A 26007-nucleotide genomic window follows, 5' to 3' on the forward strand; every position below is an offset into this window, starting at 1 on the left:
CTTATTTGAGACATAGGGTCCCAGGAGAGCTGCAGCCAGCAGTCCAAGGCAGAATAAATCCTGTGGGTGCTAGCTTAAATCAGTGAGGACTGTTTGGCAAAAAGGGCACACAACTGCTTTACTGTTTGGGCTTTTCCACCACAGTCAGGCAAGTTTTGTCCGAGAAGACTGCGTATATCCTGGTCTCCTCAGCTCCTGGCACTGAGCTCTCAGGGAGGTTGGGAAAGTGTTCTCTGTTGCATGCTTTGCTTACTCTCTAAAATGGCAGTAAAGATACTTGCTGTCTTGCAAAGTGCTTCTGCAATGCTTGGATGAAAAGCACAGCATTCAGTAAGAGCAAAAGGCCCTATTCACCCCACTGAATTTAGTACTATCACCTCTGGGGCTAGGCAGAGCCAGGCCTGCAAGAGTTGTGTGTGACAAAAGCCATTGGAGAAAAAGCAGTACCTAGTGTCTAAGAGACATGGGGGTTCTATAGCTGCAGCATTGATCCCTACTGATGGGGCTCTTGCGTGCAATGAAGACAAACAGTGCCAAAAACACTTTGGCCCAAATACTCTGCTGAGTCTCCAGTGTAATTCCTGCAATCCTCAAGGAGCACCTTTGGGAACAGGGCTGTTTCCAAACTCTCTGTCTCCTCAACCATTAAGAGAGCAGTGCCTGCAGCAATCAAAATCAAACATTTCCCAGAAGAGAGGTCCACAAAGATTAAACATTTTGTTTTTCCTCAGCGAGCTATCTTCCTTTGATGATGAGCTGGAACCAAAGCATAGTTTTAGTCATTCAAGATCTTATATGCTGTTTTGAGCATGTGATATCTTTACGAGTAAGCCATACTGCATGGAGATAGTTTTATCTCATCCACAGCTTTGATTAGTCATGTTCACGGCTCCTCAAGGCCAGTGTGATGGCTGCTTTGATCTGCCTGAAAGCCACTAGGCTTTGGCAGAGGAAAGCAATTCTGCTTCAGAATTCTCTCTGAAGTTTGCAGAAGGTACTTTGTAGATCGAGGAACAAAGCAGGAAGAGAATTAAGCCGCAGACAGAGTTATATTGCTGTAGCATGCAAATACCAGGACATCATCATACCCCTAGTCTATCTGCCAAAGAGAACTTTCCTCAGAAAAAACATTCCCCCACATACCTGTCACTCCTCCTGGGGAAACCATACCTGCAGTTTCCCTTCACGCTGATTTTGGAGCCTCTAATGGGACCATGAGAGCTGTCAGGAAGGTTGTGTGCAGCAGGACAAAAGGTTGTTCCACCTTTCTCCAGTAACTCCCCAGGATGCAGATCCTCAGAAAGGCGCGCACAAATGTAGAGGACATTGCGACCTCCACCTGCTCCAGACTTCCCCAGAGGTTCGACACTACAAATGATGCTCAGTTGGTAAATTGAATGTGCCCTGAAATATTCTTGGGCACTGAGGCCAGTGGTCATGGAGCATCTTGTGTATGGGCTCTCAGGCCCCAGTGAAGGGGGGCTGCCTGCCTTCCCCTTGGGAAGGGACCCTGGAATGTCCTGGATCCTGAGCCATGCTGGGAGTTGTTTGGGAGAATTCACGTTGACCTGGGCCATAAGGACTGCTAGGGACCACTTTAACAACATAGAGGTTCCCAGGTGCCTGGGAACATGTCTGTGCATTGTACATGGAATAGTCTAAAAATAGGTTTCCACTGTGAGATGGTGCCCTGTGCTGGAATCACTTCAGGTATCTCCGCTTACCTTTGACAGACCCTCTGGGATCTGTGGAGCCAGACACTTATCCTGTTGAGGCAAATAGATCAATTTTTCAGGAAACCCCCTGAAGAGAAATCTAACAGGGATTGCCTTCCTCTTAAACCTCATTTGAGGAAGGGATGAGCTGGCCCCTCATTTCTTGAGGGAACCTTCATTGTAATAGCTATATAAAAGGTGTCAGACATGGCCAACTAGAATGAAAGAAAAGTCTGTGTAGAATAGCCCAGTATCACTGCAAACACTCCCACAGTAAATTAGATCCAACTGGTAAGTCATCTGTGTTGTGCGGTTGACAAGAAGTCCAGTTCCTTGTCTCCTAAGCATATTAGGCAATTACATATAGCCTAAGCACACCTAGAAGAGTTAGCTGGCTATGGGGACTTGATCCAAAGACATGACAATGGGAGATTTTCTTGTCGACTTGAAAAGGCTTTAAGTCAGCTCCTCTTACCTTCTTGCAACACACTCAGTTAAGTGAAAGCCAAGGTTGTGTTTTTTACTGGAAGAGAATAAAATAAGCAGGAAATGCTGGAGGTTAAGAAAACATCTTGTTAAAGGCTTAGCCAAAAGACACAGTTAACCTTGAACTAAGGAAGGCCAGTAACACATGGGCTATTCTGTCAGTCTGATGTCAGGGCAAATTTGATCATGGTGCATGGATCTCCACAAAGGGGCCTGTGACTTTCTCCCTGTTAGAACAGAGTCTGCCAGTTTTTTCTTCCCTCAATGCATCACACAGACATCTGAATACTGTGCTTCCGTTCTAATGTAGAAAACACATAAAACCCTAAATCAACTTGCACTGATGAGTCAGCAGTAATGTGATCTCCTTATGGCTGGAGTTGTCTTTCAGTGTTTGAAGGGTATCAGTGATGCTGATGCAATAGGTTATGCTGGAAGAAAGGACATGTTACTCCGAGTAGCTTTTCTTCTCAATATTCATCTTACAGGGCTTCTTTCTGCAGTAGAGCTTTCTTCGTTGTCCTTACTGATGCATAGAGGCACTTTCTGACAGGATGGATGTGATCCTACAGTATCTGACCTTATGCGTGTGTGTCCAGCTCATGGACTCTGAAAGGAGGGTGGCTGTGGCAGGCTGTTCCTTGCTGATGTTTTTTATTTGTGGCCTGGTTCCCATCAAATCCAGGGGTAAATCGTATCTCACCTGCAAAGAAGGGCATCAGGAAGTATCCTGACCATAAGCTCTGCTTATTTCTGATGCTGGAGCTTTATAATGTCTGTCCAGTTTTTTAACTCGCAAAAATGTCTCTGGAGTAATTTAGAACAACCTAAGGACCACTCTAAATTGTTCCTGTAGGTAGTGCTTGCAGGTTGGAGTATTCTGCCCTCCAGGCACAAGAGGGTATTAAGCTGATCTGCCAAGTTCACATTCTGTCCACTGACCAGTCTCTGCTTTGTAACTTGACTTCTCTTTACAACTAAGAACAAGCTAAATGTTAACTTGTTCAATGTTTGCATTATGGAGCACACACAAACTCAGGCAAAGTTTTATTTTGCACTTGCAAATCCTCACGTGTGTATCAACACAGAGATTTGATGAATCTTTTTCTCAAGGACAGTTTAGGAAAATACAGTTTCAAAAGCTGGTTCTGCTTGGAAACTAAAAAAAAATGCAGAGTTGTCTTGCTACATTTGGAAGGAGAGTTGAGAGGTAAATGATCTATGAGTTCTGTGTTAATTCTTTCAGATCAGAATAGGTTTACATATATACTATCTGAATGAGAATCTTTGAACCCAACTGCTGCCAGACTTTAGTCAGTCTTAGGATGGGCAGTCTACATAAAAATATGCAGATCTTGCCTTGCAAACCAGACTTCGGTTTACAGCCACCAGTGTTCTCATACTATTTCACCCTAAGTACCAGTTTTAATAGCTGTAAGAGTATAACACTGCAAGTATGTAAGTGTTTTATCAGAAGTATCTTCAGGTCATATTCAAGCAGCTACTCTGTGGTATTGGATTCTTACATCATGTCTGCCAATTTGCTATATGTGTCCAAATTTATGGTACCATCCATTTTTCTAAGATTAAAATCTAAATAGTTAGATTTGAGAATAATCCTTAAAGCAATCTAAGTGTTAATTTCCAATATATGAGATAATCCAGGCATGTTCATTCTACATACATGCCTATATGTTTTCCGTGTAACCTTTGACAAATAATATTTAGATTGTTCCAGGAAGAATTGTGATTTTAACTGATTGTTCTCTGATTATGCTCTCTGTTTACAATCTGCGCTCCGCTTGGATAAGGAAAATGGGCTAGTAAGTTTTGCACTTTCCTAGTCAGTCACTTCTACTTTGTGGTTCTTGCTTGTTAGCACAACGCTGTAGTATTTTAGTGTTACTTTTAAATCCAAATTAAGTCTCTCTTCACTGAAAACCAAAGAAAAACATTTCAGTTGTGCAAGCTTTCCTTTGCAAAAGCAGAGCTGTATACGTAACTGAATTCAACAATATGCCATAAGTATGTGTGGGTTTTGGACACGCTCCTGAAATAGGTCAAACTGTGGAAGAGGTCTACCATTTAGTCCTAAATTAGTAGTATTTTTTCAAGGACAGTGGGTAGTTATCTTTCCTTCCTTTTATTTCCTTTGTAACTCCTTTTGCACACACTTTTTTCTTCCCTTTAAATTTTCTGGCAGTGGAATTGCACAGAGAATGCCTCGAAGTTTTGAAACTGGAGAATGTTACTTATTCGGAAAGCAGAATGTAATAATTTTAGGTAGTAAAACCTTAGCAAGACCAGTTTATATGACTTTATTGTAACTTAATAGCAATGTTAATATCATCAGAAATGCCTTCATCAATTGAAATACAGAATATGCCCAAGTTAGAAACATTATGATGAGTCAGCTAAAATTACACTTTTTTTTTCTCTTAAACTCACGTCCATTACAAGGCTACTGCATCTTGTACTTCAGGTGGGCCGAGACAGAAGCTCAATAGTATTTATTGTAATTAGAAATTCACTTACATTTCGTTCTATGGTGTTTGATTCATTCCAGCTTTAAAAGATTCCAGTAAGAGATCCATTAACAGCGACTGGAAAATTGAGCTTCCTGGTGAGTTTCAGATCGCAGGCACTACTGTCCGGTACGTGCGAAGGGGTCTGTGGGAGAAAATCTCTGCCAAAGGACCAACTAAAATACCACTGCACTTGATGGTAACTTTATATCCTTTGTTTGTGTTTCTTAAGTGATGCAACATAAAGGGTTTATATCCTAGCTGAAAGTTAAATTTTGATTGTTTGCTTCCTCACCAGAGCTTTTTAAAGGTATGCTATAGTACCTCTCTTTGCATTCTTTTGCAGCATTACAAGGGCTGAAGAAACCCAGTTCCCTATTTAAAAATAAACGATGCTCTATTCTGGGAGAACATGCAGTGTCCCAGTAGGCTCATGTCCAGTACAGGATACTCCTGTAATGTGTTGCAGACAATGTGACAAGTCCATTCTAGAGGACATAGGTTTCCAGGGGTGGTCTTTATTTCATGGACATACCTGCTCACACACATGAAAGGATATTTGCCCAAATATCTTCTCAGCTGATGCCAGAACATACTCTGCATTTAAATACACTGTTGCTCTAACAGAAGAGATGCACATTTGAATTTGACTCTCTATAGTGACTTAGTTGCACACAGAAATGTTCCGTGTTTTCTTTATATTGTTTTTTTTAATTTTATGTATTTTAAGCTGTTCTTGAAAGTTTTTCCTAATGTTCAACATAGTCCTTCTGTTAACCAGGCATATCATTTTATAAACAGTCACATGGCTGCTGTATGAGAACATGAGTGAGCAGTCCACAGGGGTGAGAAGAACAGGATTGTAGTCCCAGTCCTGTCACTAGTGGGTGATGGGGTGACTCATGGGCCAGTCCCTTAATGTTGGTGGTAACATTAATGTTTCTATCTGTAAGATAGCTGTAATAATGCCTGTCCAATATATGTGTTGCTAGTTGAAAGTCTGCAGAAAGCTTTACAGATTCTATAGTGAGGTTTGCATACAAACATAGAATATCTTAATGTATGCATTGTTTCCTGTAACTTTTTTATCCAATTACATTTTTCTGTGTACTGTTTCTTTTCCTTTTGACTTTTTGCCACATTTGTTCACTGGAGGCTGTCTATATGTCTTTAAAATCAGAAGTCTCTCCCTTTCCTGACCTGAATTTTTTGGCTTGCTGGTATTCATTGTGCAACATTTCATGGCCCAGTTTGAAAAGCTCAAAAGTTGCTTGAACTTTTCACACACACGCAAAAAATAATAGTAATACTCTGCTTTATCAGTACTTTCCCTGTGTCGAAATACGCTGCATAGGAACATGAGGTGCTTGTCTTTGATTTCTCAGACAGATGAGTGAGTTTACCTGGTTCACATACAGACCAGTGTAAAGCTGGATTCAGAGAGGTTACTACTGAAATAATGGTGCAGGTTTGTGCACACCGGCACCTTCCTGATTCAGCCATGTAATTCAAAGTCTGCGCACACAAAGGAAGTGTATACAGGAGCCATCTTCATCATCAGAAAAGTCAGCTTCTGCTTGACTTTTGTCTTAGTGCAAGTTTTCCCTTCTGAAACCAGGACTCTGACAAAGTATCTTGTACTGCCAAGGTCTTCCTAACCTCATGTAAGAAAAATGAGTTGCGCAGGTACCGTTTGTGAAGATACTGTCAGGATTCCTTTGCCAACTCTTGGAACCTTCCACGGTGTTACTTCGTTGAGGTGTACTGCAGTAAAATCTGGTAGCATAGTTTGTGGAATTCAGCATCAGTAGGGCTTTGTTTTTAAAGAAATACTCATTTCCCCTTCATTAAGGAGTAAGCAACTAGCATAGGATACTAGTGATTATGAGTATCTCCATGAGTATCCTTTTCACATACAGACTGGCATTTTCAGCACATATGAGCAGAGGAAATTTTCCTTCTTCACCTTCCCCCCAGAAATGATTAAAAAGGAGGAAAGTAAAAGTTACCAGACCATTAAAAAAAACATGTGGCTTAAAATCACTGCCAGTTGTAAACAAAGCACACGTGAAGTCTTTTCTTCAAATCAGATATTAATCTTTTCCTTGATACAGGGTAGTGGGTTTCATTCTTTCAACGCAAGAAAGGCAGGATGGTTACCAGTTACCTCTAAATAGAAAACTGTTGTTTAAACAGTGGTGGAATACACTGGACTGACAAAGAGCCAGAAGCTTCAGTCAATCCATTGTGACCTGCATTTGAAACCAATTATACATACATACACACACACCCCAATTATATATGGCTACGAAATTGCATGAAATTGGTTTCATATGGGCCTTTAGATTCACTAGTCTTGCACCCATATTGAGATAATAAGGATTTCTTTTTAGGAGCTGGTTTTTAATACTTAAGGCATTTCTCCAAGTGCATTGCTGTAAGTATATTTCTTGGAGAAATTAATGTTTGTGTAACTAGGGCTGTGCTAGACCTCCTCTTGGCAACAGAGGACAACCAAACACTCCCAGAGCATAAAGATGCTTTAGACAAGACTGATTGATCAATTCTGTAGAACAAGCTGTTCGTATCTCATGCACTTAAAGAAAGCCAGAGCAGAACTTGAGTTCTCTGCCTCTGACTGCCTGGTATTTTGAACTGTGTTTGAAAAACAACAACATTCATCTTTGAAACTGTAATGATGGCTGGCTAGTTTCAACCTTGATATTCAGTTCTGGTAGTAAGGCTCCCTCTGCAGCTGAAGCAAAATCATATCTGTGTTCCCCACGTCTTCCCAAAGATGCTTTTCTGCCCGGGGTTATGCACTGTGCAGAGCAACTCATGGGTGCTGAGTTTGTGTAGCCCCACAGTGTTCACTGCGCTGACCTCCAGAATGTCAGTGGCTGCAAGCTGGACCCCTTCTTTCAGCACATATGGTTATTTTTTTGATTAAATGAGTTTATGACAGCTTTAGTGAGATTATTGGTTAAGTAGGAGTAATTTCTGCCAATCTGAATGGGAAACAATTATTGTTGGGAGAAAATAGCACTGGCAAATTTGCTTTTTTTAATCGGGCAGCTGCTTGCTTCACTTATGATAGCCCTACTTAAAATGTCTTATTTGATAAGGTGCTGCTCCTATTTCAGTAGGTGACAAGAGCCAGCAGAATTCACCTGTCTAATGCTGCTGAGATTATGGGATAATAAGTGTAAGTCAGTCTAAAGCCACACCATCAACATTATAGTAGTACTTCTATGGCATTTGTTAATAGTGTGGTAACTCAGATTCCATGGACCTCATACTCCATTGGGTGTCTTCTAGTCACTTCTGACTCAAGCCAGTGAAAGTGAGAGCCAAATGAAGCCTAACATGTAAATCAAAACAGGACCAGAATTGCCATCTACCTGTGGTAAAAAATCAAGCATTTTTCTCTATTCCTCTGCCTTTTTTAATAGTCAGTGAGTTTTTGAGTAATAACACTAGAGACATCACATGTGACTCCATGGGAAATAATCAGCCTGCTGTTGGAAGCAGGTTTCACCTTCGTCTAGCAATATGCAGGGTATGAAAATATGTATGTTGCCAGCAGCTGTATGATATGGCTCTTCCTTGTCAACCTCAATAAGACAATAAAATGAGACAATGCCTCAATGAGACAATAAAATCCTGCTCCTACAGCTTGAACTTTGAGTGCCACATTGCCCAGGAGGCATGCGACTTTTTTTTGCATTAGTTTTTACTTTGAGAAGGATCACCTTGTTCCTTCAGATGTGTTAATAAACATTTCTACATTTAAACTATGGACTGCTGCAGCCCAACTCAAATGCAACAGAAAATGCTGCAGCTCATAGAATCACACAGTGGCTGAAGTTGAAAGGGACCTCTGGATGTTGTCTCATCCAAACCCCCTGCTCAAGCAGGGTAGTGTAGAGCAGGCTGCCCAGGACCGTGATCCATAAACAGTACAGTGTTAACCCAGGACTGCCCCATTCTCTACAAAGGTCCCCAACCATAAGCCTGAGTCTCTGCATGAGGCTTGCAGCCAACTTGCTTTCTAGAAAACAAGGGTAGGACAGGTATGATGAGAGAGTTTTTAACTCTAGATGCTCATTAAAATAGTTGCTATATGAAAAATGCTGATTTAATGCTTCCTGTTGTCTTACTATTTCTCTTTAGATAGCCAGTGGCCTGCTGATCGCGTTTGAGACTTAAACAAAGTTATGCATCGAATTCCAGGTTTAGGCATCTCCATGACTGTTTTAAATATTCACAAATCATGAGCAGTTATTGCTCCTGCAGATGCCCTGTTTTACCAATACTGTAATTTCAGGTTTCTAGATAAAGATTTGGTTGCCTTTCATGAGGTACTTATACTTTAGAAATATTGGCCTGAGACAGCATTTCCAGCATTACTGTCTCTGCAGTCTGTTGGCTTTCCCAGTACACAGTGTGTTGTAACAGTCTTTCTTTTAAAAATGTTATTTCATGACCAGAATTATGGAATTCATTATGAATACACCATTCCTGTAAACTATACTGCTGAAAACAGAAGCGAGCCAGAAAAGCAACAGGATTCTTTGTACATCTGGACGCACAGCGGATGGGAAGGGTGCAGTGTGCAGTGTGGAGGAGGTAAGGCCATTTGGAAGTTTGGTGGGACTTGCTGTACGGTGTTTGCAGACACCAGCCATTAGGGAGGTGCCTGCAGAAGACAGTGTTGCCAAAGCATGAAGGAAACTGGCTATGGGAATGGATGTTGCCATAATGAATTCAAATGAGAGCTCATTCTCACCAGCTCTCCCAGCTATCATCCGCAGCCCCACAGTTAATTTTCACCCAGCATTTTGGCAGGGACACTGCTTTGTCGGCTCGTTACTGTAGGCTGGAACTGCACCTGGATTAGTGCTCCACGGATGGCTCAAGGCGCCGTGTGCAGCCCCATATCTCAAGCCTCTGTCACATTCTTGGAGCAGAGTTTTCACAGGTGTTCAGGCATGTTCACTGAAAGGCACTTCCTTCCCCAGGGATGAAACGGGCAGTGCTGCTGTGACAACTCCTGGAGATTGCGTCAGACGCTCTTAATGTGGGGTGGACTTTCTGGGACTACATGAGCACATTGCAAATCACACTTTTCAGATCATCCCTAGGATGTGCTGAGACAGATTTGCTGAAACCCTGGGGGGAATTGATGCCTGTGAAACGAGAGACTGGTTTGTCAGCCAGTGTCCATTGAATTTTCAGTGCTGGAAGAAGTAGGTTTTTTCCTGAGGAAAATGGATCATTTCCATGCATTTTGGCCAGTCTTTCTTCACCAGCAGACCCAATTATTTATCATATTATATGACACAAAGAAAGAGTGCTCATCTTCACATTTGAAGACTCGCTGCCCTCAATGTACTGAAATAATGAATTTATTTTTTTCTATAAATAGATCTCATTTTAAAATGGACACTTACTTTTACTCATGTTTTAAAACAATAATTTCTTAGAGCCATTAAACCCTCACATGAATGAGTAGGAAATTTGTTCATGGCTCTTTTGATTTGTGTTGCAAGCGTGCCACGTATTTGAATCAAATCAGTACCTGGCAACATGGCTCCCACCAGTAGTAGCTTGGACGGCAATTGGTCTCTTATATTTTGGTTGTCAGATGCTTTTACTACTTATCCAAGCTGGGAAGGGCCTTTTCCCTTCCATACAGACTTTTACAAATTTTTTATTAACAGAATTTAAGTTATTTTTTATTATCTGCTGCAGATCATGAATAAACTCGATTTGATGCAGACTCAGGGTTAAGAAGAGGATCTGAGAAACCAAAATAATTAGCAGTAAGGCAAAGTCACAGGTGCAGGGATGGCATTTTCCTTGTCACATCTGGTCATTGTCATGCTGCCCTGTGGCACAGCTTTCCTGATATCATACAGTGGAAAGCTGAACCCTGAGGGCCACACTGCTGTCTCTTGGTGAAACTGCTGATGCACAGACAGTTTATGTGAGAAATGCTGACTATTCCTGAGACGTCTCCTACTGATAGGGTTTTTAAACCTGGGGGACCAGAAGATGAGAAATAATTTATTTTGGTGGCTTAATTTCACCTCTTCGTGAAATACAAACAAGGCCAGTTTATCACTCTTGAACCCTAGTCACTTCCTTTCAACCTGACTCTTCCTGAATGGGGAACAGCAAGAGGCAGCTGTCCTGTCATTATCAGTCACTGAGGGGTGGATGGTTGTCTGGCTTCAGCTTATATAGCTGGAGCATCTGTCCCAGGTGATTACAGGGCACAGCTACATGTGGAGGCGGAACCAGAAATGAAAGCAAATTGTTTTCAAGATCGTTTTCACATTAAACATGAAAAGGAGAAAGCCCAACGTGTTGTTCCTGTGAGGCAGTCAATTTCACAATTATTGGGGAAAGATTTGTAGCTTTTCTGAAAAAAAACCAGAACAGTACAAAGTTAAGACAGGAGCGGGAAATAAGATTGCTTGCAGAGGTGATAGGGCTGTGTAGATTACATCTTGTAGAGCTGGTAGGGAGCTCCTAGCTTTTGAGTTTTGGTTAATGAGTTGACATGGTTTTGTTCTTAGCCACTGGTTTCCTTTTTCAGAGTTGTTTTTTATTTGACTTGTAGGTGAACGGAAAACCATTGTGTCCTGTACTCGAATTATTAACAAGACCATGACACTGGTGAATGACAGTGACTGCCAACGAGTGAATCGCCCCGAGCCCCAGGTCAGGAAATGTAACACACACCCCTGCCAGTCACGGTAAGGAGTTAAAAAATAATAAAACCCAATATCCTTTTCCTTCACAAATCGCCCATTTCCAAAGCCTCCATCTGGTGAATATGGTGAAAATGTCTCAAAGTATTGGGACACATTGTTAGCCATAGTAACCAGCTGTAATATTCATTTCCTTCTGTTGAGCAGGTCAGATTTTCATTACCTCAGAGTCCATTTAATTTGTGGCCAGTAAGGCCAGATTCCGTGCAAGCTGCCTTCATGCATTGTTTGGAGATGGTTTTCTTTTCCCCTTGGCTGCCTCCTGGGTGACAGAGCAACTTGCAGTATAAAGCTAGAGAAAAGGGCATATCTAACCTTTTTTTTTATTGAATCAGGAGAGAGTAGGGTCTGATTAATTGTCAAACTGCTACAAAAAACTTGCAAACAACCCACAGCCTTTAAGCTACTACAGCTGACTTGCTGTGTTGCATGCCTGATCTGTATTAGCGTAGTTCAGACTGGGAGCCTCTAGGCGAGATGTGTCTCTTCTTCATGTGAAGTTTGCACAGTGTCTAGCAACACCTGCATAGTTTTGGAAACATACCTGAATCTTGCTGAAATCAAGAAATTATGATGAAATACATTTTAGATGCTTTCCTTAGTAAGGATGCTTTTCTGCATCAGTAGGAGTAATTAGAGGTCTAATAGTAATAAGTTCTAAAAATAATAAAAAGCTCTCTTTTTAATTTGGCAAGCACTTTTAGCTGAATTAATTTTGATCTGCATTGTATAAAAAAAGACGTTTCTTTTTGGCCAAAATGACAAAACACAGGAAGGCAAATTAGTTTGTTCAGTTTGTTTGCTAATGAAAAAGTTCACTTTTGCTCTGCAGTAATATTTAGCATTGTGGAGTAATGTAGATGCTCCACTTTTGATAGTAGTTAGAACATAAAATCAATTTAGGATAAAGCTCAACAATATCTAAAAAAGCATATTCAAAACAACCTGCTAGCTGTTGCATCTTGTATAATTAGACAAGCCAGGGAAATGTACCTCAAAGCTAATCCTGCTGGCAGAAACAATAGGGAAAATGAGAAACAGGACACTTCCTTCTAATTAGACCTGCACTTTGATTAAAGTGCCCTGAAGCAGGGAAATCCAGTGTCAGGTAATCCATCAATAAGGCTAGGCTGTTTCAGGTTTTGTTTTCTGTCTGCACTGCCTATTATTGCTGTTGTACAGTATTGTGGCCATACTGCTTTCAGTGGTACTGAAAGGTATAATGTCTCCATTATACCCAATAACTCCCAATGTCTTCAAGGAAACAACTGTCGTTTCCATGAGGAAGTTTCCTAAATTCAGTAATGCTGGGATTTCTGTCATGTCATTCTCTCAGAAAGACAGAAACAGGGAGCATCTGCTTGTGTTTCTGCCCTGGCGTGAAATATTTCTTCTAGACCTTTTGTGAAGTCATTGGGAGGAGACTGGAGTGAGCCCAGGCAGGTATATGGAGGGGTTCCAGGTGGTAGAGATGAAGAAAAGCAACTTACAAAGCTCTGGAAGAAGTGGGCAGCTTCTGCCTCTACTAGCTGAGAGCAACAAAGGGAGGTTTTGGCCATCAGGTTGTTAGAGCCATAAGACCCACAGTGCTGTTTCTCAATGGGATCTCCATGACCCTGAGCCCTTGGTGAAATCTCCTCTTTGTTGCACACTTTCACCATGACATTGCTGCCTGTCCAGGGCAGTGACAGTGGGTTAGGTTAAATCACACAAAACCTCCTGAGAAAGGAATACTCTGTTCCTATATCCAGATTGTGTTCCTTTGGGAATTCAGGTCCAGCCCTTAATGTTATTCCAGGGTATCTCTTCTTCTGTATGGAGTTACCAGGCAATTTATAGCCACAATTTAGCACAGTTCTCCCCAGGAGCAATTAGCACTGGCACAGTGACACTCTTGTTGGTCCATTTTTTTCAGAGCAATGACAGCAAACACCAAATGTGCTTAGTACCCGGAAAGGCCACAAAATCCTTGCTGATGATCTGATAGACCACACTCCCTCACTCCCTCCGTGTAGACCACACTTTCACACTTAACATGCTTTTCACTGGAAACATTTTCAGAAGCACATTCTCTGTGCCTCTGTAGAATTTAAATTTCCACTTGCGTTTGCCCACCCAGATATTAGAAATGCATGCTTAGCATATTCTCTGACCAAGAACATCTTAAAGAAACCATTCTCTTTCACCATGTCAATGCTTTTTTTATGAGCCCTGAATTTGTTTTAGGGTTTCAAGTAAAATTATTGTAGCATCTTGTTACAATAAGGTCCTTTCCCGTTTCCACTCAGACCTAAGCCCTTTACCTGAGTTCAGAAGAAGGAACAATGCTTTCCTTTCTGTAGTAAACCTGCTCTGTTATGTGCATTTTGAACTACATTTACACTTTTACTCAAAATTTAAGAGAATCATCTTACAGAGAATTTATCTTTAGAGAAGGGTCTTGTGGCCAGCACAGGACTGGGTCATAGGACACTCAGTCTCTGTTTCTCTTTTGGATGTGCTGTGTGACTTTAATTCACTATCCCACACTGTCCCTTTGTTTCCTCAATCCATGTATAATCTGGATTGCAAACTCTTTGGGATGGGGTGAGATCATGTTGTATAAATGGAGGAAGAGGAGGAGGGTATTGCTCTTGAGATTGTAATAAAAAAAAAAAAAAAAACAAAACCCACATCATATATATAAAGTGATCTGGAGAAAAAAAGGGTATGATATTAATAACAGTGTCTTTCTTCCAGCACGATCCCAAAGTGCTTTGCAAATTATATATCCCTTTGAACTTCAGCCACCTCTTGGGAGAGCCAAATAACGTGGGGCAGGGGACAGTAGTTTCATGAGGCCAAGGAGAAGATTAGAACTCTGCAACTGCAACCCAGCATCTGAAAAAAACAAAGCAGGATTGAAAAAAGGATTGGATACACTGACATGTTTTAAAATTAAACGTCAGAGAAGAGAATTTTCTTAAGGGTTTTGTTGAAACTGGCAAAAATAAAAGAATCTTTCATTCTTTATTATTGTTACTCTTTCACCTTTTAAAAAATGCCTCTTTTTCTTCCTATTTTATTTTTTATGTTCCTTGACCCTCTTTTTCCATTAAATTCTTTACAGCTTCCTTTCCTGTCCCAACTGCACCCTATTAGCACCTCTTTATTCTAATCCTTTGCCTAGCTCTTTAGATATTTTTTACAAAACCCTGCTGTAACCAGATGGAATCTGGATTCTTGCATACAGTGCGTATGGGTTGTTTCCAGCACACTGAACACCAACCCAAATATATAGGCAAACCCAGCACTCATGCTGGCACAAGACTCAGAAATCACAGATCACATCAGCTGTTATTACTGAAAACATAGGTCGGCCAGTGGCCACACACTTCAACATGCATGGTTGGGTCTATGAATACGAAACTGCTTCTCTCTAATGCAGGAAAAGAACCAAAAACACATGAAATTTCCCAACTGTTAGACTTGTAATGGCCTGTATGCAAACACTATTAATTTTCCTCCTCTTTGCTGTAATAGATTTTAATAGAGGTTGAGTTCTTTCAGGGACCTGCTGAATATGTGGTGTTCCTACACAGATGCTTAACAGCAGCATAAAAGCCAGAAATCTCTGCCTTCATCTACAAAAAAACACAGGAGACCTGAGCCCTTATTTTCACTGTTTAGGATTTGAAAGTATCTCCTGAGTCCAAGGATTAGTTTTCTGCTACTACCAGCAGCATGTCATAGACTCCTTTCCATAAACTGATTTTGCTCCACAGTCTCCTTCCCTCACTGGAAGGCTCTCCTGTGACCTTGCTGTTCATGTGGGTCAGCATCTTTTATTTCCAGCCTTAATAATTCACTGTCATTTTTCAGTCATTTGTTCTTGCATCAGCTCTGTTCCTTTGCTTGTACAGTATTCTTCCTCCCTAGCTTTTTGCCTTGGGCTATGATACAGAAAACCAGTGTGTCTCCTCCTTCCATCATTTTGCTGGGCTAAATCCATTACTTTTCTTTAACTTCTTATTGGATCAGAAACTGTGCATCAATTCTTCATTCCCTTGGTCACCTTGGTCACCTTCTCTACTAGTGCTCTAACTTACGTTATTTAAATTCGTAATTTGAGTGCATGGGTTACCAGAATTGTATGCATAATCCCAGTCTCAGTCCAATCTAGCCCTTACACAGTTGCATTCATACTCTCCTGTCTTCATTGGCAGTAACTCTCCTGCTATGTGCTTTGCTTTTTCCATGGCTACATCATATTTGTGGCTTACAATCATTCTAGATGTTTTCCTCCTCATTTGTTTCAACATATTAATCCTACTTTAACACAGAAATGCTTGTGATTAGTCCCTAAGCACACAACCTTGCACCGTATGCTATTAATTTTCATCCTATCTTTGTTATTGCAGTACTCAAGGTTATTCAGTTCTTCCTGTATGACATCCTAATTCTCTGATTGCATTGACAATGCTTCTAGACTTTGTATTGTCAGCATTTTCCCCAATTTTTCATCAGTTTTCTTCTTTTTGTGCCAAGGTCATAAATGAACATAATAAATTAGATCAAATGCAAGACAGATCTTTCAGGAAGTCCACTGGTAACTAATCTAAATTCCTTTCATACCTGATACTGCTTTGCAGCACTACACTGTGGCCAGCTCTCACCTACCATACGAATTACACATTGATATCCATGTTTCCCAGCATATCACCAGTTTCTTCAACTTACATAAGCATTTCCAGTGCAGCAAAAGGAGTTCTTTACTGATAACCAAATAGATTAAATCTACCACATTTCCTTTGTCTGGAAAAGCAGTTATTTTAATCAAAGAAATACAGCCAATGAGTTTTGCCTGGAGGAAACCTATGTTGCATCCATTTACAACTATGTCCTTGATTATTGTTTCCCTCCAAATCCGCTCTAAAAACTGGCACGCTGCTGAGGTCACGTCTGTGGTTACATGGATCATTTCTTTCTTTCTTTCTTCTATTCCCCTTTCACTTTTCCATCCGTGGACTGGAATCCAACACCGGGCTCTCCAAGGGCTCACGCACTGCAGTGATGCCTGCTGGGGAAAAAATGAAGCCAGTAATAAGAGTCAGCCAAGGCCCCAGCTGGCTCAGCACCTCGCCGACTTGCCCAAAAGGCTAGTGACTGCTCAAAGCGTGGTGCCTCAGTATGCGATGGTTGATAGTGCCCGTTGCTTTGATTCCTGGTCTGATTTAAGCTCATGGTGCTTATCTGTATGACCCTTGCTGTTTGAGAGTCCACTTCTCCCTTTAGACTCCACAATATACCTGTGGCAGTGCTCTGTTTAACAGTCCAAGAATACAGAAATCAGTCTGTCTCTTTGATTCTGGTCTGTTTGCACCATGTTTATTTATGTTATCATCACAGGTAGATGGGGAGCAGAACAGTTTTGAATTTATTTTGTGAGGTGAAAGTCTTGCAAATAGAATTTGGGGGGGAGCAGTATGATGGAAAACTTCTTGAGAATGTTAGCAGATTACTTGCAGGGCTGTATGGAAATTATACTAAACTGGAGGGACATATTGGGAGTGTCTGTTAACTGAAGGGACTGAGCTAGACATTTAATGGTTCCAAATGGGTATGTTCTTTCATTAATGCAGTCAGACTCTTTTGGAACATGTACAAATGTTTATAATCCATAAGGTTCAATGGCAATAAGTTCAAAACCTTATCTGTGCCTTGTGCTAAGAAACATCTCCTTTGGTGTGTTTTGAATTTGGTTACATGAAAAAAAGAAAAGAAGGAACAGCCGTGGGGAGGGTTTCAAATCATTTTAGCCTGGAAATCTGGCATAAATAGTAATGTTAGCACCCTCTGATCCAAGGAGGCACCACGTAAGAGCTCATTTTGAAGTACTTCCCAAAACTGGAGTTGGGATCTCTAGAATCAGTTTGAGCTTAATGAATTTGCCAGGACTGTGCTGGACACTGTGCAAGACACGGTGGCTGCAGGCGGCTGAGCGAGCGGGCAATGCTGCGCCCTGGTGGCTGCTCTTCAGGGAAACCATCCTGGGCTGCCAGCGGTGGGCAGCTGCAGCAGGTCTCCGGCAGGTCTTGCAGGAGTAGAAGCCAAATGCTGTAGACCAGAAAGCCTGAGACTCTTCTGGGCACCTTTGTGAGTGGGTAGCTGATGTCCTGTTGTGGGCATGTCTGGTTATCACCATCCACTAGAAGGAGACAAAATCACATGCGTTCCAGGTTGTAGGTAGTTCATCAAGTACAGCAACAGTCAATCAGTAGTTAATTAGCTACTGAAAGACAAAAAGATATTTTCAAGCAAATCCAGCAGCTCAGCTCAATGAAGCAATTCTGGAAGAAAAGTAAGAGAAGGCTTGGGAACAGAGAGAGAGTGGAGTGAGGAGGGCTTATTGGCTACTGCTAAATGCATTTACATCAAATAATTCAAGATGACTTGCTAGAACAGAAGTTAATTTGGCATTAGTTTTCACATGGAGTCATGAGACAGGTTTCTTAGCTTTGGTGTAAACCCCCAGGCTGGCTTACATCACAGTTTTTCCCATTATAATGTTTGACTCAACGACCTTATGGTTGAACATTTCCTTGTTTTAAAATGTTAAATGATCTGTGCTTCTTTGGTTTGAGGCTCTTCAGGCCAAGTGCAGTCTTCACCCACAAAGAAGGATTAGCAGGATAATCTAGCAAAATATTTAATTGTGAAATACTGCTGCCTGCTGTAATGCTCTTCACACTGTTCGCATCCTGTGGTGTGAGCTGAGGAAAAGGCACTGCCTTCCTTGAAAGGCAGGGAATGGAGATGGACACCAGTTGCCCCATCAAAGATACACCAGCCATGGATCAGGGTAGGGGTAACGCACTGCAAAAGGGCTCTGAGAGTGCTGATATTCTGTGCCTTAGTGTAGTGAGGCAGCTGCCAGCAAGAACGACACCTATTCACACCAACGCCACACTGAGTCCTCAGAAACTGAGTAGTCTGCTTGATTTGCAGGAGGGAGGAGGGAGAATACAATGTCTTCCATTTAAAAAAAAACTTCCCAAGGTGCATGTAAATTATAAAACATTGTTCTATGGCTGATCTTATAATTGGTGGGAAATTAAAAAAAAAATAAAGCTGTCAAAATGATAATCACTAAAGAAAAAAGAAACCTGTGTGAGTGAAAGTTGGCAAGTCTGTTAGCAGAATGACTACTGTACTGGAAAATTACTGAACACTGTTTATAAAGGCAATCAGACAGGAATGTTAGTCTTGGAGTCCTACTTTCGACATCAGCAGCTGTATTATTCTACTAGATTCCTTGCACTTTTTTCCAAAAAAAAACCTTCTAGTGACTGGGTGTGGCACAACCTGTTCCCAAAAGTCAAGATTCACCTGATTATTTTGACCCCAGTACAGCAGAGATATGGTGGAGAGTTTCAGAAGTGTGTAGGGAGAGAAAGATACAATAGCAGAGTGTGCGTATTTCATGGAAATTATGAGTCCATTTGTAAACAGTGTTTTCTTACTTCTACGTATTCAAGCATGAACTTAGTTTAATAGCTGTAAGCAAAAAATATCTGACTGTCAATTCCACATGACTGATTCTCAGAAATCTTTTCCAATTCTCCTTGCTAAAATTATCCAGTGTGAAATCCTGGCCCCACTGCAAGTTGATCTGAGTTTTGCCTAACATCAGTAGAGCCACAGTTTTACCTAGGTGCCTCAGAAAACTAAGAGCAACTTTGACATGATGTAGCATCACAAACTGGTGCTAAAGACAACCAGTGCTAACTAGACATGGAGTTATCCTCACCTGTACAGTAGTGCAACAATGTATGTTAAACTAAAAGGTACACAATGAAATCTATTGGAAATAGAATCCTCAGATTACACTGCTTTAGATTAGTTTCTGTCACAAGTGCTTTTTCAGACTAGCTATGTCTTGTTTAGTAGCAAATTTCCTCTGATACTTTATTCAGCAGTAGTACAGGCTCTTAACTAGTTGTAGTTAAGAGCCAGTTCCAAAAAAACCAGGTTTAATAAAAACAGGAAAATTTGTGTATTGCAAATGTATCTTTGGTCACATCCAAGCTATTATTGTGAAAACAGGGAAATTAATTTCACTGTAGCATTGGGGAAGGAACAAAAGTAATGCAATCGCTGTAGATAGTGAGTGCATGTGCAAGTATGTCATGGATGTTTAGTTAGTGGAACAGAACCAACCTGCAGGCACCAGTCTTCTGCAGGGCTCGAGACAGAAATAACCAGGTGAAATTTAATGGGCTGCAATATTTACCCTAAAACATGTAATAGCTTTATGTTATAAGAGGCTACAAATCTCTGAAAAGTGACCTCATGTCTTTTGATTGCACTCCTCCACTCCATCCTTCAGCCTTGACCCATTTTATCTTCATAGCATTTTTTCCCAAATCCTTAGCTACAAGTCTTCATTTGCAGACATTCATCTCCCCTGGGTTTATGTACATAGTGCTGTAGACAATTTTTTCCTAGAAAATGTGGGAGTCTTAGGCAAGTAGGTAGAGTGGATAATTCAAGGTTAATGACTAATCCAGACCATAGAAAGATCAAATGATGAACTGAACCTCCAAAAGATATTTCAAGTTTGCTCCAGGGGCCTGCCAGATGAGTGTTGCCAAAGCAGATTAGAAGAAGAACTCCCGATTCCTCAGCAGAGATACTGACAGGTCAGAGGTTAAGGAAGACTCAGAAGACAAAGATTTAAAACAGCCGTCTCAGATTGCATGTCCTGCCCATCCCAGCTTTTTGAGGCTACAGAAAAACACACCCTTCTGGGCATTTTTTAGCTAGAAAGACAGCCACTGACTAGGTTAAAAAATCTGTGCTTAAAAGCTCATCACTTTCTTCCTAAATCTAACCACCAGCAGGGATCATCTAGCTCTTGAATCTTCTATAGAGGTAAGATTACAAAAAATAATACCATGGATAAAGCCATCCCTGTAGCTGTGAGAAAGATGAGTGTGTTTGTCACATAAATCAGTGCTTGTTGGAAAAATGAGAGGCTCTCCAGGGACTCCAGCTAGAGCACTCACATGGTCCGACAGAAGATAGGTTATAACCTGGGAGGGAAAGAGACAACTGAAAAGAACTGTGGTGTCAAGAAATCCCTAAGATCAGTTTACAGGCTTAAAACATAACTGGAAGCCAAATGCTCTATATGATATACACAGGGCTTAGTGTACAACAGTTAATTGGCTTAGTTAATAATACATTGAAACAAGCAGAGATTTCACAGAGAGGATGAAGTTTGTGGTCAAAGTGATCATCCCCCTCAATGCCTTTGAAAATAGCGCACTTTACTGATATTATTGTTATTCCAACATTTAATCTGTCACTTGTCTCTTGGATATGAAACTAAACCCACCACTTTAAAATAGCCTTTAATTTCTAAGTATTTTGCTTCCATGTTAGCAGCAGTTAGACGGAGTGGTCTGTGAGGTTTCAGAGATCCCCACCTTATTTGCAACCATTGGGTTCGGATCAGGGATGGATGTAGTGGATCGGTAGCTGAAGCTGGCCATACAGATGCCACTCTGACAAAAAAGCTGGAGGCTGCATTTTCACCACAGGCACAGCTTTGTATTGATTCCCTGGGTTTTGGATCATGCCCTGTGCAATCATTCTTCTCATGATGATGATATTTGTTTTTTCTGCGCCAGTTTTCCAGTTACACTCTGTCGTATCTGTGCTAGAGCGGCACTAACTAGAGACCACTGAACAGGGTAGAAACGAGGTGGTCTCTCCCCTCCACAAGAGCAACTGCAAAACAAAAAAAAAAAAAAAAAGGAATTTTCCTTCCTGAAAGGAAAGTCATAACCTTACTTCTTAAGGCCCCTTGGAAATAGTTGGCATGCTGCGTGCTGCCCATCCTAAATGCAAACTCACAGACAGCCTCTGCCAAGATTGTATTTTTATCTTTCTCCTTTGCTTTCAGGCCCTTTCCCTTTTTCTTTTGCCAGTAGCTGTAGATCACAGTGAGAGTACAGTGCTGAAGTGAATATTAGTTCAGTGGAGCCTGTACAGAAACCGTTCCCAGCCCTGTGACTCACATTCAGCTCATAAAGCAAAGTCCCTCTTTCCCCTGCCATGCCCTTGTTGAGCGGTTCCTTCACCCAGATAGATAACTCGCTCCACATTTGCTCTGACAGGGCAGAGCCCAGCTGGTATCAAGGGAGCGTGGCTATTAATTTTCATGAACACTGATTTCTGCACTTCAAGGCTATTTTTGTCAGTCTTTCAGCCCTAGTATTCAATTACCCAGCTGGCATTTTCCCATTCCATAAGCAAAATATCAAGCACTCAGCCACAGAGATGCACCAAAACTAGAGAAACACATTCGGTGTCTTGCCAGCTGTTTTAGCCAACAGAAATTCGCAGATGTGTCAACTGCTTTAATGCACAGAAACATTTGAGCGGGCCCCTGTTCCACAAAAGACAGGTGGCCAGCTGCCTGATCCCGTCCTGCTCAAACCAAATGGCTTCTGCCTTCACTGTCAACGCAGTCATCAGTGCTGTCACACCAGGTCATCAGTCATAGCATTTGGCAAATGAATTCATGACAATTGCACCAAGTGAAGATGTTTCTAAAATTGTGCTGAACTGATTTTTCCCCATTCAGGAATGGGAAGATGGGAAACAGTTGTTTGATTCATTTACGAGAAATTACGTGGCAACTTCAAAAGAAGTGTGGTTAATAAGTTGGCACGTATGGTGCTCTAGCTGGACGATGGGAGCCTTCAGCAAAATGAAGTAGTATTTCTGAGCAGACTTGTTTTTGAGAAGTCTTATTTGAGCCACTTATCATAATAGACAACCCAGGATTGGGTGACAAGTAAAAGATTCATGGTATAAGGATACTAATCTAGATGACAGTCCTAAATAACAGGCTAGAAGGTCAATTACCTGGTGAGAAAGGCATGATAGCCTTCTGGTGCACAGTGCCTACAAAGTTATTGTTTCAGTCTTTCACTTCATACAGGAAGTTCCTCACTGACAGATTGCAGGAAGCGTAAAGATCGATGCTGCTTGTCTTTAGGAAAAAAATTGTCCCTCCCTACATACCTCCTAATTCAGATTCTTCTTAGGCATTTCATTCACTGCCTTGTAGCCCAGCTCTAACCACAGCGGTGCTTCCAGCACTTGCTGGAGTCAATGGGAGCCTTTCAGTTGGCTTTACGCTGAGCTGGAAAACGGAGGGGTGAGGATGCCTCATTTCCCTTGCATGCTGACAGCAGCAATGCGTTCCTTACTTTGGAGGAATTCAAACACCTCACAACATTGTGCTGGATGTTTGCCAAAGAGCCTTTAAAGACGTAACAAAGCAAACAACAAAAAAAAAAGCCATGTATTTGTTCCCAGCACACTTTGATCAAAGGGGAAGGAAACGGCAACTGAAAAGTGCTTACAAAGTAAATGAATCCCAAAGGCTCAGAGAAATGACGGGTATAGGGAAATACCCCTTGCCCCCATCCAGACTGGGTTATGGCACATCCTTGTGAGCTATGGCAGCTTTGAAACAACATTGTAAGATCCTTTCCATAGGGAAAATCTTGTCTTTTTAAGTACTTCTTGAGCCTTGGCAGTTAAATGCAATTCAGATTTTCTAAGAATGAACATGGCCAGTTATTCTCTATTTTTGAGGTTCCTAATGCCATGAACTTCAAACAGATGAGATTCCAATTAAACATCCTGGAAAGCCCAACTATGAAAAGTGAAATCTCACCAGCGGCTGTGAGAGGGTGAACTGAAAGTGAGACAGGAGATATCTTTGCATTCTAATAGTCTGGGGTGTAGAGGATTTGTATGCTTTGAGGTCATATAATGTAGGGCTAGAGAAGCTGACTCTGGTCCTGGATGCAGGAAAACCGAGTTGGGCTACGTGTCTGGCCATAGCACTATCCCCATTTGTACACAGGAAGTATAGGTTCTCTGCACAGTTCCACTGCACAGTGAAGATGTGCACGCAGATGTAGCAGTGGTTTTCCCAGATACCTCTCAAAGGCAGCAATATTTGTGGGATACGATGGTCTGCAGACAAGTCTGTCTTTATCTGGGGGAAAAATGCAGCCACATTGTAGAGACTGGGGGTTAAAGGGAGCTATGCAGAGTTTGTGTTTCTGTCTAGCATGGAGACAGGAGTGGATATTCACTTGTATACTGACACTTTTCTGCTTTACACACTTCAGCTCCCAAAGGTGATCAGGTAATCTTGGTGTGACGGCAATACAGCACCATCGAAGAACCCACAAATCTAGGAAGAGTTGCCCATTTCTCATTGTTTTTAAGTGAAGCATAATGTTTTATCCCACCAGTTTTTTAACATTCCTTCTCTGGCTTCTTCCCAGGTGGGTGACTGGCCATTGGAGTCCCTGCTCTGCTACTTGTGAGAAAGGTGTCCAGCACCGGGAAGTGACTTGTGTTTATCAGTTGCAAAATGGCACCTACGTTAACACAAGAGACCTTTACTGCCTTGGCAACAAACCAACAACAATACAAAGCTGTGAAGGACGGGACTGTCTTTCTATCTGGGAAGCATCAGAGTGGTCAAAGGTAGGAACTTGATTCAAGAAAGGAGCCAGACTGCACACAGCTCTGGATACACTGGCCCTAATCCAGCTAAGTGCTTAAATTTAAGCATGTTCTCACGGTCAGCATACTCAGTGCCTCACAGTATTGGGGCACTGGGTAGGACTGTCATTTGTTGAGAAGATCAGTTTGGAGCTGAGGTTTGTATTCCATACCAGATGAGTTATTAAGACAGGTTTTAGATATCATGCTATAGTACCTATATCTTTCCATCTGAAAACTCTGACCAGCAAGGAAAAACATTTCACTGACCTGAGGCCAGAAGTGTAGTAACCCACCAGGGCTTCTGGCTCCATTTAAATGCAGTATGAAACAAATACCAGATTTATCAAGCATCTGCATGTTACAGAGAATGTACAATCTTTGGGCTTTATCCAACCTTCTTTTGTGTAATTCCAGGAACATGGAAAAGCTGGTTATACTTTTTATAAAAAGTGCATCTCCACATAGTTGCAGAGTTAAGAAATTATTCTCAGATATTATAAATGCATTTCAGATATAAATGATGGTCTAGACAGTTAGCCTGTGTTTTGTTTAGCAACAGAGTGGACTGGGAGTATGCCTACAGTTCATGACCAGGACTCAGCTAATACAGGGAAACTTTGTCTGTACCTTGTCAGTAACAGACCTAATAGGATGTCCATGTTAGTTTTGATATTGTATCTGTTAGGCTCATCTGAACGATGAGGAGATCCTTTCACTCTTGGTGCAGTGCTTACAGCTCTACCAGTCTCATTCCAGACTGGCTGTGTTATGGGACTGTCCAGCAACAGTCATTTCTGTGGGAACGATCTTTCCTTGTTATTCATCTCTATTTTGAAACAGTGAGCTCCTGTTTAAAACATTGTCAAAGAGCTTTTGCAAAATATTATTGTTAGAAATGTGCTTAAAAATCACAGAAGCTCAGGATACCAGGGATCTTGCACTGAGGAACAGTGTCTCTTAACAAACACAATGTGATTCCATTGTCCACCTTTTGAACAGGAAATCTTTGGCAAGTGAGATGATAGTTAAGTGAGAGTAGTGTTTCCTTTCAGTAGGATGCTGTATCTGTTCATTAATGCATGACATTCGTTTTCTTTCTGTGTTCTTTCATTTCAAAAGATGCGGAGAAACACACCAGAATTTTAGTAAGTTGTCTGATAGGTCTTTTGTGTGTTACAGAAGTAACCCTTTCAGATGACGCCCTCTTTATTTCTTATAGCTGAACCAGCTGAACTATTTATAGCTGAGACTATTCTTATGGTGCAGTTCCCACCTGTTTTACATGGGGAATTTTTACTTGGCTCTTTTGTTAACAATACCAGGTACTTCTCTCTCCTTTTTATGAAATGGAGTAAGTCAAGTTACAGAAGACTTTTTCCAGAGTGGAAATTTTCCGTATTTGTGACCACATAACTAATTTGCAAATACATGATATTTTTAGATCATTTTTTCAATAACTGGTTTACTTTTCCTTTGATAAATTTATTTACCTTTTGTCATGTCTGTAATTGCCCACTTGTGATTTTAAATGCATTCTTGTTCTGGCACATTTCTGCTATTATGTAGCACAGTTGACTCCAGGACACATTTGATGCTCTGCCAGTTTGAACACTTCTCATGACTAGGACTTCCTTCAGTGGTAATCACTTTAATCCTTTAATCACATTTTAATCTGATGTTGTGGAGTAAATATCACAGTAGTGGTATCATTTTATAAATCAATTTTCTCATGTATGTTTTTGAACTTTTTGGTTATACAACAAAAAACAGCTGACCACACTGATGTCTGGTCCTCAATCAAAAATGTGTGTTTTCAAAGCAAATTCCAATTGTGGAAAAAATTAAGTCCCCCTTTTATTGCCAAACACTTGAGATTGTTTTGGACAAAGTACTGCTCAACCCATTTTTAATGACAAA

The 26007-nt window shown here is 41.2% G+C and overlaps 1 protein-coding gene across 1 annotated transcript in view; it reads left to right on the top strand.

Annotated features, from left to right (window-relative positions):
* The window catches only part of ADAMTS17 (ADAM metallopeptidase with thrombospondin type 1 motif, 17), a 180157-nt gene that overhangs the window by 133206 nt on the left and 20944 nt on the right, over nucleotides 1-26007 (top strand). Inside the window, exons 16-19 of the mRNA XM_009586177.1 lie at nucleotides 4768-4927; nucleotides 9198-9355; nucleotides 11355-11490; nucleotides 23865-24069. Coding sequence (XP_009584472.1) covers nucleotides 4768-4927; nucleotides 9198-9355; nucleotides 11355-11490; nucleotides 23865-24069 — 659 coding nt within the window. The remainder of the gene's footprint in view (nucleotides 1-4767; nucleotides 4928-9197; nucleotides 9356-11354; nucleotides 11491-23864; nucleotides 24070-26007) is intronic.

Source organism: Fulmarus glacialis, unplaced genomic scaffold (assembly GCF_000690835.1).
Source record: "Fulmarus glacialis isolate BGI_N327 unplaced genomic scaffold, ASM69083v1 scaffold811, whole genome shotgun sequence".
NCBI lineage: Eukaryota > Metazoa > Chordata > Aves > Procellariiformes > Procellariidae > Fulmarus > Fulmarus glacialis.